General features: G+C 40.9%; 1 protein-coding gene across 8 annotated transcripts in view; it reads right to left on the bottom strand.

The window, feature by feature from the left end:
• The window catches only part of tenm4 (teneurin transmembrane protein 4), a 206,451-nt gene continuing 192,741 nt past the window's right edge, over positions 1–13,710 (bottom strand). For all 8 annotated transcript variants that reach the window (XM_026282777.1, XM_026282779.1, XM_026282782.1 and 5 more), the window contains 4 exons: positions 10,198–10,494; positions 7,775–9,389; positions 5,630–5,772; positions 1–1,009 (listed from right to left, as the gene is read on the bottom strand). In XM_026282777.1, the coding sequence (XP_026138562.1) occupies positions 251–1,009; positions 5,630–5,772; positions 7,775–9,389; positions 10,198–10,494 (2,814 nt within the window). In that variant the 3' untranslated portion in view covers positions 1–250. The remainder of the gene's footprint in view (positions 1,010–5,629; positions 5,773–7,774; positions 9,390–10,197; positions 10,495–13,710) is intronic.

Genomic DNA, 13,710 nt, shown 5'->3' on the forward strand with positions numbered 1-13,710 from the left:
TGCTGACACTGCCATATGCCGTCTTCTAGCAGCCACACTTAAGGGGCAAAGGGGGTTTAAGAATTACCAAAAGAGAGAAGGGCACTCTGCTGTTGTCGACAGTCGACACCATGTACATCATGTATTAAAAAAATAAGTCTGGCACAGTCAACATAAAAATAAAGTAACATAATATGGTCACAAACGCAACTTGTCTTTGGCAAGAAGTCCTGGACGCTGAGTCCGAGCATTGGTTCCCCTCGCGTTCATGTCACCTGCGACCCATCTCAGTCTGTCGCAAAAACTGGATGTTATTTACGTTGTCGGCCAACTCGGGGAACTGGTCGACTGATACTATGTAAAAGCCCTCGTAGCTCTGAACGCGTCCGGTACTCAGGAGCTGCTGCCTCTCCCCGTCCGTCCAAGCACGAGAACCCTCTTCACCATGCCGTAGCCGGTGTCGTTCACGAGCCCAGGCGGCCACGACGACCCTCTGACGCGCGAGCTCCAGCACACGGACCTTCTCTTCATCCTGGCTGCTGCCGTAGCGGACGTTGAGGCAGAGCATACCGTATTGTAGCTGGATGTCGGTTATGCGGCGCGAGCGACCGCCAAGGACGGTGTTGACCTGCGAGACAGTTACGTTCACACCCGTCTCTAGTGTGCGCTGGCCCACCGTCATGCCCAGCAGAGACAGATCGCCCTCTACTGGTCCCGATTTGACAAAGTAGTGCGTGTCCAAACCTGCGATGGTGAAGTGTAAATCCTGTAGGTAGGTGGCCTTGTCTAGGACCGCCGCTATCCGCCGCCCATCCTCGTTGGCCAGGCTAATGATGTCTGCAGTAACACGTCCCTCCCGGATGGCTACTTTCACACCTTTTCCGAAGAGCGAGGCCCCAGTGGCGAAGAGTGTGCGGAGAGGGGTTTGAGGGCAACCAGAATCACTCGACCCGTAGATCTGGTCGAACCGCTCCAACCGGACGAAAGACTTCAGCTGCCTCTGGACTTCACATTGTACCCCAAGAACGGACTGCAAGAAGACAAACAAAACCCTGTGAGTTTCCTGGCATCGGTTTAACATTGATCATGGTTGACTACTTTTTTTGAGTGAATAAATTAAACGTATGATACCGCATCTTCAAAACAACATTCGCAATAACCGTTGGTCAGAGTGAGGATTGTGGTGGTACTGATTGAATGTGACACGTTGCATCTCGGCAAAACACTGTACATTGTAAATCCTTGCATATGATTTTCACATTCATTATGTTATCTCCTCCAGTAAGCAGGCATCATTGCGCCCACCGCCGTTGCTGCCGCTATTTCCTGGGAGTAAGTAACATTTCCTGATGGTTTGTGCAGGATGGGTGATCTCAGCGGGAAACTCATCCTACCCCCGCGTTCAGCTGCTCAACTTTCCCCTCAACCAAGAATCGTGCTGCTTCATTAACACTTCAAACATTTCACATTTCCTGATATAACTATGTAGCATAACTCATTCTATTTTATGTTCAGGTGTGAAGAAGTGTGGATCAGGGGATTTTTTTCTCTCCAAATGAGCTGATCTGACTCTTCAACTCTGGAATAACTTTGGTTTGTAGAGAGTAAATAGACTCTCTCTTTAGGCCAACAATAAAGTAGTGATAAGTCATGCTCTCGTTTAATGTGACTTGACGGGAAACCCTTGCCCCAAGAGAAGATTTAGATAACCATGAGGGACCTAAGGGTGCAGATGGATTGTACTAGACCTAGAAATAGTTTCAGACTCCAGGGCACCTCTCCGGAAGAAGAAACAAAGTCCAGCTGAAGCTCTGGCACTGGCACAAAGTTCTTGGGTTATCTGATATGATTCCCTCAGAGTATATGTCCCTTTCTTTCCCTTTGCTTCATTTTTGCTCTCTGAGTGTCGCCCTTCACAATAGATTAAGTTACCGAACTTGGAAAAAACAAAAGGGCTCTTCAATGACTCAGTTGTTTTTCCTAGACAGTGATGAGATTAAATGGACAGCAAATGGATTCTCCTGTACCTCACATGTTTCTCCTGATTAAAATTCCCTGGTAATCTCATATGCACATTCTCTAGGATTTCAGAAGATATCTCAGCATTGTCTCAAACTGTTGAAATCTTCAAGATAAAATTACTAGAGCTGCTATTCACATTGCATTTACAGTACTTGAAGCAAATATTTTAAGCATTTAATGAAATGCCTGCCTTAGAGGTATACTTCACACCGCACCACAATATGTTTGTTTACTCCACCAGCATTTTTATTCTGGTCACAGTTCAGAGGGCAAAATGAGATAAACGGATGGTGGGGGTTGTCTATGCTGCAACCTACCTATTTGACTTTTCTCTTACCAAAAAAATAAAAAATAAAATAAAAATATAATTCAAACAGTACTGGGTGGTTAGACAGCATGGAGGCCTATCAGCGCAGGGCTCTGATCAAAGTCAAAATCAATCTGCGGACATCCAGTGGATATCAGCCAGAACATTTACATCATTTCTCATCCACATAGGTCTTTAAGACCCTGGGAGTTTAAACTGCAAGGAGAAACGGAGTGATAAAAAGTCAGCGCTCACTATCCAGCTGTTGCTGGAAATTTCCAGAGCACTAAATCCATCACACTTAGTGTTAGAAGCAGCAGAACTCCCAAAAACCAAAAACCTCCAACAAAATTAGAAAGTGCTGGCTGAGAGTAAGAACAAAGGACTGAGCAGGTGAATCTCAAAGCCAGAGCCAATATTTCACACCGAAATTCTAAATCTATATTCAATTATATTTTGTCAAAATGACAACAAAGTCTAACTTTGTCACCATTAATTCCATTGGGACAATTTCAGTATATGACAATTAATGACATCCTGGACAGGTAATGATATCCTGTTAATAAGAACTTGGAGAGAATGAATTGTCATGAACATAATGTCCCACAAATTGTATTATAACCCATGTTCTTTATAAGACTATTTCAGTTGTTCTTCCGTGGGTACATGGTAGTAGGTTTATTAACAGTTGCAAAATATGAAATTTCAGCCAGAAAAAAAAAATGGAGCAAAAATAGCTAGTAATGAATGGTCATTTCCTCTATGCCTTCAGATACTCTGCACTGCAGGTCTTGTAAATGTAACATGGACATTATGGAATAAACAACCCACTTTAGACTCTCAAAAGAGCAGCAGTACAGCTGCAAGGCCATTAGTAGATTTTTTTTTTTTTTTTTTAATGCAGCTGCTGTAAAAGCCCATAAATGATCCCACAATTACATTGGCAAAAAGCAAATTGGTTGGCAATTAGAATTGTTTACTGCTCCCTAATAAAAGGGAAAAATCTGTGTGTGGGGTTGAGCTAGAGAGAGCTGATTTATGGGTAACTCAGTAGACTTGACTATGTAAAGGGCTGCGGGACACAGATTGTTCCTTTTTCGGTCTCACTTCGACAGTAAAATTTAATTCTCAGAGTAAACATTCAAAAGTTTTACGGTCACGTAAAGAATATAAAAAAACAACATTTGAAATGGAAAATTCAAGCAAGGTTTTGGAATTGAATTAGGCTCTTTTGAGAGAAGCCTTGAAAGAGGTATTGGATACGCTTCTGAGGTTCCCATAGGAGAGGAACCCTACGATGTACATGATAGAGTGGGAGTCTCCCTTGAGGGCTGAGATTGCTGCCCAACAGAGTCCATCGTTGCATCTCTGTATTGTGTCCAAGTTGATCTGAAGTCAGCTCACACCACTCCCAAAGAAACAAACCTTCGAGTGCGATTCTTTTAACTTTCCACAGGTTTTGAGAAGTGGTCACACTAGAAAAGTTTATTTCCCGCTCTGTTGATGGTTGGATCCAATGGCCACAAGTAACAGTTTTTATGTTTTGCATTGGTGTAGACCTTTTAAATACATGCTATGACAATTTAAACAGCTTTGTATGCAAGAGCACGCTACGAGAGGAGAATGTGTGCTCTTGATTAAATTATAATGATTGGTTCCCAAAAGAGAATTCATTAGGACAAATCTGGTTTGATACCTTCTACAACAGAGATACTCTGTTGGGAGGTGAGTCTGTATGGCCTTCAAAACCAAACAGATGGTTTTCCCTCAAAACTAAACAACATTTGGGGTGTCTAAAACTTAAAAGTCCTTTTTTGGATACTCCAGTTCTCCTTGAATGCATGAAAGCCATATGAAACCTGCCAGGCTGACGGCTTCAAATAGCTCTATCACATTAGATTTCAAATCTCATATCTCAGCTGTCCTGAGGCTCACCCATGTCGCTCAGCCTCAAAAAGCCTTATTATAGAGCCTGATAGTTTGAGGTTGTGCTGCGTATACTGTTTGACACGTGGAATGGAAGTTCTTACCTTCTGGACTGGACTTAACATACAAGCCTTATTAGTTTTAAAATTCAAGTAGTTTAAGTTGCTTTTGTACATCGATACAGGCCCTAGAGGTGGGCAGTAAACATTTTTTATAAAACACTATCAACACAATATATACAGTACAGACCAAAAGTTTGGACACACCTTCTCATTCAAAGAGTTTTCTTTATTTTCATGACTATGAAAACTGTAGAGTCACACTGAATGCATCAAGGGCTATTTGACCAAGGAGGAGAGTGATGGGGTTTCACACTTTTTTGTTATGTATATAATTCCATATATAATTCGACACGTGTTAATTCATAGTTCTGATGCCTTCAGTGTTAATCTACAAATTTCATAGTCATGAAAATAAAGAAAACTCTTTGAATGAGAAGGTGTGTCCAAACTTTTGGTCTGTACTGTATTTTCATTACCTTATCTGGATATTAAAAAAAAAAAATGGGTAATGCATTAAATGGCTGTTCTAATGGCTTGATAAAACACAGTACAAGGGAAATACAGTAAAATAATGCTACAATTTAATAACTTTTCTATTTTTAAATATTTTAAAATGTAATTTATTCCTGTGATTCCTGTAAAGGTTAAACTATTATCAATCTTAAAAACTGTGATAATACTGCTAAAAAGCTATTTAAAATAATTTTAAATAGAATACGGCATTTCACATAGAAGGATATGCCAACTTCTCCAAAAGTATTTAACATGTCAGCTAGCAATAATACTTTAAAGCCCTATATACGCTTTATCTTCTCCAAAGAACCATTAGTTTGAGCAGGGACAGCTTAAGAGGTAAGGTGTCCTTAAGAACAGCCAAAAGAGCCATGTCCAACTGGCTTCTCAATTATTCAGATGGCTTAAAGAAGGCTCGATAATCAGTGCATGTCTGAGGCCGAGAAAACAGGGAGCACTGAGACAAAGAAGCAGAAAGATAGGGAAAGAGAGGGAGACAACATCTTTTAGAGGGCTAAAGAGTGTGAAAGACTGAGCTGAAATCAATGGCTGCTGCTGGAGGAAATTTGGAGTGAATTTCCCTAATGGCAGTCCTATTAAAAGAGCTCTTTAGCTTGACCCCTTTCCCTTGGCTTGAGGAGCCAGAGCAGAGGCCACGCTTATTTGCACAAGGATCTGGGTTGATTGCTGTGAACACCTTTGGGAGGCGGCAAACTGAAAGGTCAAGGTACTGCAAATAACAGCTGAAGTTGGAGTCAAAAGCCAGGTGTGTTTTTAAAGAGGTGGACAAACAAAAAGACAAATTTGTTGGATAGATTACCTTGGTGCTATCCCACTCCTGAGTCTTCATCTGAGTGTGAATGAGCTCATAAGAAGGCTCCATGGTGTCCATGGCAGGTTTGTGGTAGCCAGGGATGACGTTGTATAGCTGGAAACCAAATGTCACTAGCCAGCTGTTAACATCTGTTGAAAGAGAAATGCTGCAATGAAATACACTTACAGCAGAGAAAAAGGTAACTGCAGCGCTCAGTGATAATGCCTGTATAATAATTTACTCTATTTGGGGTGAACTACACCACAAAAGCGTGATTCATTGCAAATCAGGACACATGCCAAGTGAGCTCCTTCTTGAAATAAGCTCCCGCAGTCATTACAGGCAACACTAGTTTCAGAGACTGGACTAAATATGATTAATCCTCTACAGGAAGTGGCACATCTCCAAAAAAAGATGATAGCATTTTGTCCACAAACAAAAATCACTAAAATTATATCCGGCATGTGAGAAAATCGATGTTTGAGATCTGCTGGTTTGCTTGATAATCATACATATTTCACGTCGTGACCATATGTGTCACCCTTTCTTTAATCAGAATATGTATTTTTATTTTTGTGCATATTCATAGGCATTAGCATGAATAGCGAATCATAGTATAATATACAGAGGGTCTGAAGCTTACCAGAATCGAACGGCCTTTTGATTTTTCCCTGCTGCATCAAATACATTAGTCATGGACAGAAGAGACATTGCTATAACAATGAAGTGCACACTGACGACTGCTCCTTTATTTAAGGCTGTGTCACTTGATAGAGTTGTTTTAAATATGAATTTGATTAAGGACAATGAAAGGACCCTTCTGCATTTCAGAGGAATGAAAATGTCAAGGCCATCGTTCATAAAAGGCTGACAGCCCACTCAAGTACATCTAATATCCAGCAGAATCTCTAGATTTCCTTATTCAAAGCTAGCTTTAATGATGTAGGCTACAGCCTAGCGGTTAGGTGTTTAGCTGAGCTTGGAATATGGGTGGTCCACAGTAATATTAGCATACATATTCTATATCCTTCTGAAAAAAAAGGCATAAATTACTACAGTAGCACATGCTAGTTTAGAAAAGGCTGGTTAGTTCTGGTATAGTTTGAGCACCAGTATGTGCTTATTTGCTTGGGAGCATAAAATACAGATTTTCAAAAGAAAAATCATAAGAAACACAACAAAGTTGCATTTTGGAGAATGGTATACAAAGCACAAAATAAGCAAGTAACCAGATATAGTATTTTGTAGTAGTGCTACATGAAAGGTAAAAAAAAAATAATTCTGAAAAACTATCACAAAGTTCACTTTTGCTGCATCCAAGGTAAGGGTTAGGGGTTGCTTCAGCACTCCAAATAAGCTCAGTGTATGCATATTGCATATGAATATTCAGAGAACAAGGGCTCATCTCACCACAAATCTTTTCGACAGGATACTCAAAAGAAAAACACAAAGGAACACACTAGAACAAGGCTGCTCTAACAAACAACCGATATTGTGATTTTATAGAGTTCATTTCCTTTGATAGCAAGGTCACAAACCAAGGCTTTGATTTCAGACAAAAAACAAGCACGCATTCACTGTTTTAGACAACAAATGTGACTATAATATTTTATTTTCTGCGATTTCACTTTCAAGTGGAAAGAAAGGGTGAATCAGCCCCTAGCTACTAGTTCCATGGACGTCTTTGTGTTATTTGTCTAACACTGGGGAGTATTCACTACTATTTACATCCTGCACAAGCTGGGGAAGCAAAGACTGATGGGATATTTCAGAGGAACAACCTGAATGAAGAACAAAGGGGACTTTGTTGTGCTGTCATTGCTCTCAAGCAGTGTATGTGGAGGCAAGATCACCCCAAGCTGGGGCTGGGACGAGAGCCTGAAAAATAATCACTCTAGTGCAAAGATTCTTGGCACCAGGTGCTCATGGTGTTTTAGATGGCTGAAGGTAAAATGTAACACTTAAGTTATTTACAGGCTATTGAATTGCCCTCCCAGCCTTTTGCCTGAGGCACTTGGGATAGGCTTCCTCAGCCCTATGACCTTACACAGGACAAGCCATTTTTTGATAATAAATGGATGGACTGATGTATTAAAGAATGTTCACCTCAGTCTATTCCAACACAATATTTATTATAAATTATTTGTTTACCTGTCATGTAGCACTTGGTTTCTTGGTTGTTGCTCAGTGGGTTGTTGTTCTTAAACATGTAGAGGTTGAAGGGCACAATGTTGTTGCTGTTGAGTCGCTTCCAAACATCATGGTCAGGAGTGGTCCATCGGCCTGCAAGAACATCGTAATCTCTGCGTCCCATGTGGACAAGCTTTGTAAGGGGCTCATAAAGGCCACTCTGATAGCCTATAACTAGCTGGAAACTTGGGTTGGAGTCCAAATACACTTCCCCAAAAGCTGTGTGCAGGATCTGTTTGATCATGAGACCGGCACCACTAAATACAGCCAACGGTGTACCAATGTTGTCACAGGCCACGTAGAACTCATCTCCACTGCTCAATTCCATAGCAAAGAGGTGGCCCTGAAGGTCATAGTAGAGCGAGGTGATCTCTGAGCTTGAGTGATTATACATGTGCGTGACTCTGGTGGGACTGGACAAGTCTGCGTAGAAGAATTGCAGATGGTGGCCTTGGCTGCTTCGACTGGACACTCTCCTGCCCAAGCCATCATACCGGTACTTGATGGTCCATCCGTTAACTTTGTTGTAGGCTTTAACAAGCAACCCAGCAGAGTTATACTCAAAGAAGTCATTGCCTCTCTGCCGGAGAAATCCATCCTCGTCCAACCGGTACTGCACGTCACCTAATCGAGTAATGCGGTCCCGAATGTCATAGCGTAGCGGTGTAAGTCTGGCACTATTACCAGGACTAAGGAGGTGCAGATTTCCATTCAGATCATAGCTGTAGCGCCAAAGAGGCTTGTCGTTGATGGACACCACCTGGAGTTGGCCATCAGCATCATACTCGTAGGCATAACGGGTGGTATTTGCATAAGGCCCTACTTTAAGCTCCTTGGCCACCACTCGCCCCATGTTGTCATACTGTACCATCATCCAGAACATAAGCGAACGGAAAATCTCATACTGCACCTCTTTAACTCGTCCATAGGCATCAAAGTGTTTGGTGTGAGTCATGACAGCTGTGGTAATGATCTGGTTAATGTCATAGTAGATGACTCCAAACTTGCCAAACTGCTCAGTTTTACCTGACACGTCATCGTAGCGATATAGGTCAATAGGCAAGGGGGTTTCATTGATGACGGCTTGCATGCTGGTGACTCGGAAGCTGTTGTCATAGTTGTAGTCAAACCGAGCATTCACCATGCCCTCCTCACTGAAACGAAAGATTTGTCTGTCGATGAGTGGTCCGATCTGCCGGTAGCGTATGGTACATGCAAAGCCTTCACTTTGAAGCCCCACCGTTTTCAGCATGCCTGCAGATTCATCGTAAGAAAAGGCAATCCGTGTTGTATCATAAAGGATTTCCAGCAGGCGGGAGAGTTTCCCATACTTGTAAATGACTCTACGCCCCGTTCCTTGGTGGATGGTTTGCAGGAGCAGTCCATCTTCGCTGTAATCTTGCAAAACTGTGGCGTTGCCCTCAGGTGGCTTGTATGTGTTTCTGTAATAGCCGATGGAACGGGTGGTCTCCAAGGTCTGTCTGGCTACATTGGGCATTGTTACTGAAGAGAGGCGATCGTTCTTGTCAAACTCGAAGATGTATTGTCGCTGACTGTATAGCAGAAGCACCATGGACTGCCAAAGAAAAATGACAGAATTATGCTCAGTAAGCAGATTTAATGGAGCATAGTAATTCCCAACACATTCCTAGAGCACTTCAAACAGTTAAATGTGTAATTCTCCACCCAGTGAAAGTGAAGGTCACTAAGTACCCAGGAGTCACATTGCATCACATGACTAGCTGCACAACAAACCATAGGGTGTCACAGAATCGCTTCAGGGTGCATAAAAATTACAAATATGCTGCTCTACAACACTGACTGAAAAATGAAGAAGGGCAAAATCTCATTTAATGAGGATTAAGTCATCATACCCCCCCTCCCCTGATACCATTTTTAATAATGTCACCTTATATGGAGGTCAGTGGGAGGATATTCTGGAGTTTATATTTTAACAGGAAACAGATCTTCTTCATCTTCTTTTTTTTAACTTTGAAGTTATTGATCTTACCAGCACATGGCCATTTTAGAATGGCAAGAAACATTAAATAGAGCTTACAATCAATACTTTTAAACCCATGTATTGGGATGTCAGCTTTTCAATGTACTAAACAGCTGCCATTTTCGAATTACACGGTAAGGTCTTGCATTTCTCAGATATTGGTTCTATTTAACAAGACAGTGACATTTTACTTTTTTTTTTTTCAGTGATATTTTAGGAACAAGTTCGTTGTCAGGCTGCATGCAATAACACATAACATTAAACAGGGATCATTGCTAAAGCACATAATGTTAAAGCTTATTAATGTAACAAATTAACAGGGTTCAACAGAGATCTAGCAATTATTTTTCAACCTGATAATTTTCCAGATAAAGATACTTACTTTTTCAAGGTAGGTGTAGCTCCATGACTTTCCATCTGCAAATGTCTTTGAGGTGATTCTCCCATTTGGGTCATATTCCATTCGGACTGACATAGTGCCCCTTTGGATGCCTGCGATGTGGCCACCTGGTGAGTAGGTGACATTGACACCATTTAGCCGACTACTTGGAGCCCACAAAGTGGGTCTTCCTGCTTGGTCATAGTGAATCCTCAAGGTGAACTTCCTGTGGTCATCATAGACTTTCTCAGTCCTGGTTACTCGGTCAAAATCCATGGATAACAAGTTCCTGTTATGAACCTATACCATAAAAAGGAAGATAGGCAGATTAGGCCTCTGAATTCAACACATGGACTTCAACAACAGTCTTCTCTGAAACTCAAGTTATGTTTTACTCTAATTATTTGTTTACTGCATACCTCTAGAGGCCACAAGCTTTTTAATTGAATTGATTTCATTGTTTGCTGCATGTTAAAATGAAAAGAATGAGAAAAGCTCTCAGTATAATCATCTGTCTTGCCTTTTGAGGAAGGAATTATTGAGGGGTAGATAACTTCCATTGTATTTGAAGCAGGAGGAAAACAATAGCACTTGATGTGTATATGAAGTTCAAAGCCCAGTACATTGTTTGAATGATGTCATACTGAGTTTTGGGCTCAGTCCGAATGTGTAGAGCCCTCTGACCCCAGAACATGCTGAGATCAGAGCTGAGAACCAGTCCTACATGGCTAGTAATCCCAAAAGCACACACAGGTCAAAGCGGGAGGGGTGGGATTTAAGGATTTAGAGGCCTTAATACCTTCAACCCTTTGCACAATGCACTAGAATCTTTATTGCTGTGATGTGAATTTTGGTATTGGTGGATAATAAATGGGGTAACCAGCTAGACCTAACTCAATATCAACGTTGTATTAGCAGGTCCACAAAGAACCTACACTTGCTGTTGAGAATTACAATGCAAAAATAAATAGCACTCTACATGGTAACCTGAAAGTACTATGAAATCGGCTAAGATATTTACGAACAATTTTCATTATCTGGCATGAATTCAAACTCAAAATTTGCTGTGAAACTTATATTTTTTCCAAGCAAACCACTTTGTTGTATTATGTTTGCAGGGTTGAATGAGTACTGACTAAACAACCATCTGGAAGTTTGGGCCAAACAGTCTTTGAAATGCATTATAATTAAACACTAATTTCCCCATATCTCTTATCAGTGTAATGTGTCCTTAATTGATCTTGGTTTTTATCATCAGGTACTCAGGAACCCGGCTTGGCTCGCTGCTGGCAAGGCTTAACAGAGTCTTAAAGTGATTTTGCGAGTTGTTGTTGGCTTTGGTCCAGTGGTATGGCGGAAGGGGGGAAGAACAGCAAGCAAGAGCTTTCGCTCTCTCTCTCCTCCTCGTGGGCATGCTGGGAGCTCTCATCTGTGAAGGGACAATTACACTGGGGCCAATTAATGTCACTAATACCTAATTGAGAGGATTATTTTACATTAAAAGCAAGCAGCTCATGAATAGGAGAATTCCCGGTGGGGGTGACAGAACAAAGAGGTTGACAGAATAAAGGGCAGATATTTTTCCCTCCCCACTTCTTTAAGCCTCACCCACCAACTGATGAACATGGCCCCCATTTCTCTTACTCTCACTTTTTCAAATACAGCCTGACTCTTTGATCTGAAGATACAAAGATTGAAAACTTACTCAATCCATCAATCCTCCATCCATCCATCCAACCACCCACCCACCCATAAACAGTTATTATTTGTGCTATTCTTTTTGGTTACATAATTCACTTAAGTGTTATTTACAAGACATTCCAGGGCATCAAAAAGCCAAGCTTTTCTGGCTCTGAGGATGAGAGAACTTTTGTCAAGGGACAATTTGCCCAGAGTAGGATGACAGGGGACTGAAGCAATAGGTTTGAAGAAAAAATTAAAGATAGAATGAAAGTGAAGGTTGGATGCTCATGCCAGGCTCTGGTTGAGCAGAGGCCCAATGGGCTGAAAAAAAAAAAGCTCTTTTGGCAGTGAGATCCTGGGTCTCTGGAGAATGGAAACCCACTCAAGGGGAATGTCTTAAATTGGACATTCCTTTAAATGGACTAAGCTTTAGGAAAGTAGATATATGGTGGGAGGAAGGAGATTGGACTTGGGTAGAGTTGGGAAACAGGTGGTTTAAGAGAGAGTGTCTAAAACTCCCCAAAAAGGACATCAAGACAAAAAGTACTACTTCTTACACTAAACCATATTATTCCACATGTCACCTAAGACACATTTCAACAGTATCTACAAATATTTTTGTATGGGACTCATTTTGACACTCAAACGAAAATCACAAACAGCAAGTTGCCCAAAAGTTATCATTCAAAAGATTGGGGTTAGTAAGATGAATAAAATATTAGCATTAATTCAGGTAGAGTGCATTGAATTGATCAAAAGGGACAGATAAAAGTAATCTACATCGTTTAAAAGATTTCTGTTTCAACCCTCCATTCATCAATTCCTGAAAAAAGTACTGTTGTTTCCATAAAAATATTAAGCATTACTAATATTCAACATTAATAATAATAATAAGTAACAGGTTACAGGTGCTATTCCCTTTCACTGCACAGAAAAAAGCAGCATGGACATTCTGTAAAACATCTCCTTTAGTTGTTCACTGAAGAATTGACAGAATTGTCATTTTTGGGTGAACTAACCTTTATAGTTGATGTTTTGATGACTGAAATTCCAGAAAGGTTATCGTATAATTCACACACTGTATTGGGGAATGTTAGACAGACACTTGCCATGTTTCTCCCTCCCTTCTTTGACAGCCGGATGAAATTTGCATGCTTTGCTGATCAAAATACAACTACTTTGAGATTACCCGACTGGTTGTCAAACAAACAATGATTAAAACTGGGAACAAACGATAACACTTTTTTTTTTCATAACTCGGCTAATTATGAGAATATCTTAGGACTGTCACTAATGCACTTTTGTTAATGAATATACAACTTGTAAGTAGCGTTTGTTTTGATAAATCACCATCAATAATTCAAATTTCCCATTCCGTATTCGAAAAGTCAACAAACCTGTCAAACAGCATTTGATATTCTTCTCCACTGTAATAAAAAATGTATTCAAGTTTTTGTTCTTCAAATCCAATATTTGCTCGTCGCTTTGCCAATCATTTATAATTTCCCCCATCCGCTGCTGTGGTAAGAACTGTAATCTTGTTTGCTCAGTGCGATTTGTCTCTTCCTTCAGTAAACACACTTGCCCACGTGTTGGTTTTGTTTGTTTGGAGGCAGTATAGGACACCGTTCTAATAATGTAAAGCAAACATTTAGAGAACTGTCAGTCGAGGCCTTGCGTTTAAGCCTTCAGTGGTTTTTGAGATTTGAGCTCGCTCTGAGGGGACAATTTACACTACTATTTTTCCAGAGCCCCGTTGTTGTCAGGAGATGTGGTTGCTATGGAGACAAGAATAATTTTGGCCGCCTGGCAGCTGTTCTTGATGGTGTGTAG

The sequence above is a fragment of the Carassius auratus genome, chromosome 15 (genome assembly GCF_003368295.1).
Source record: "Carassius auratus strain Wakin chromosome 15, ASM336829v1, whole genome shotgun sequence".
NCBI lineage: Eukaryota > Metazoa > Chordata > Actinopteri > Cypriniformes > Cyprinidae > Carassius > Carassius auratus.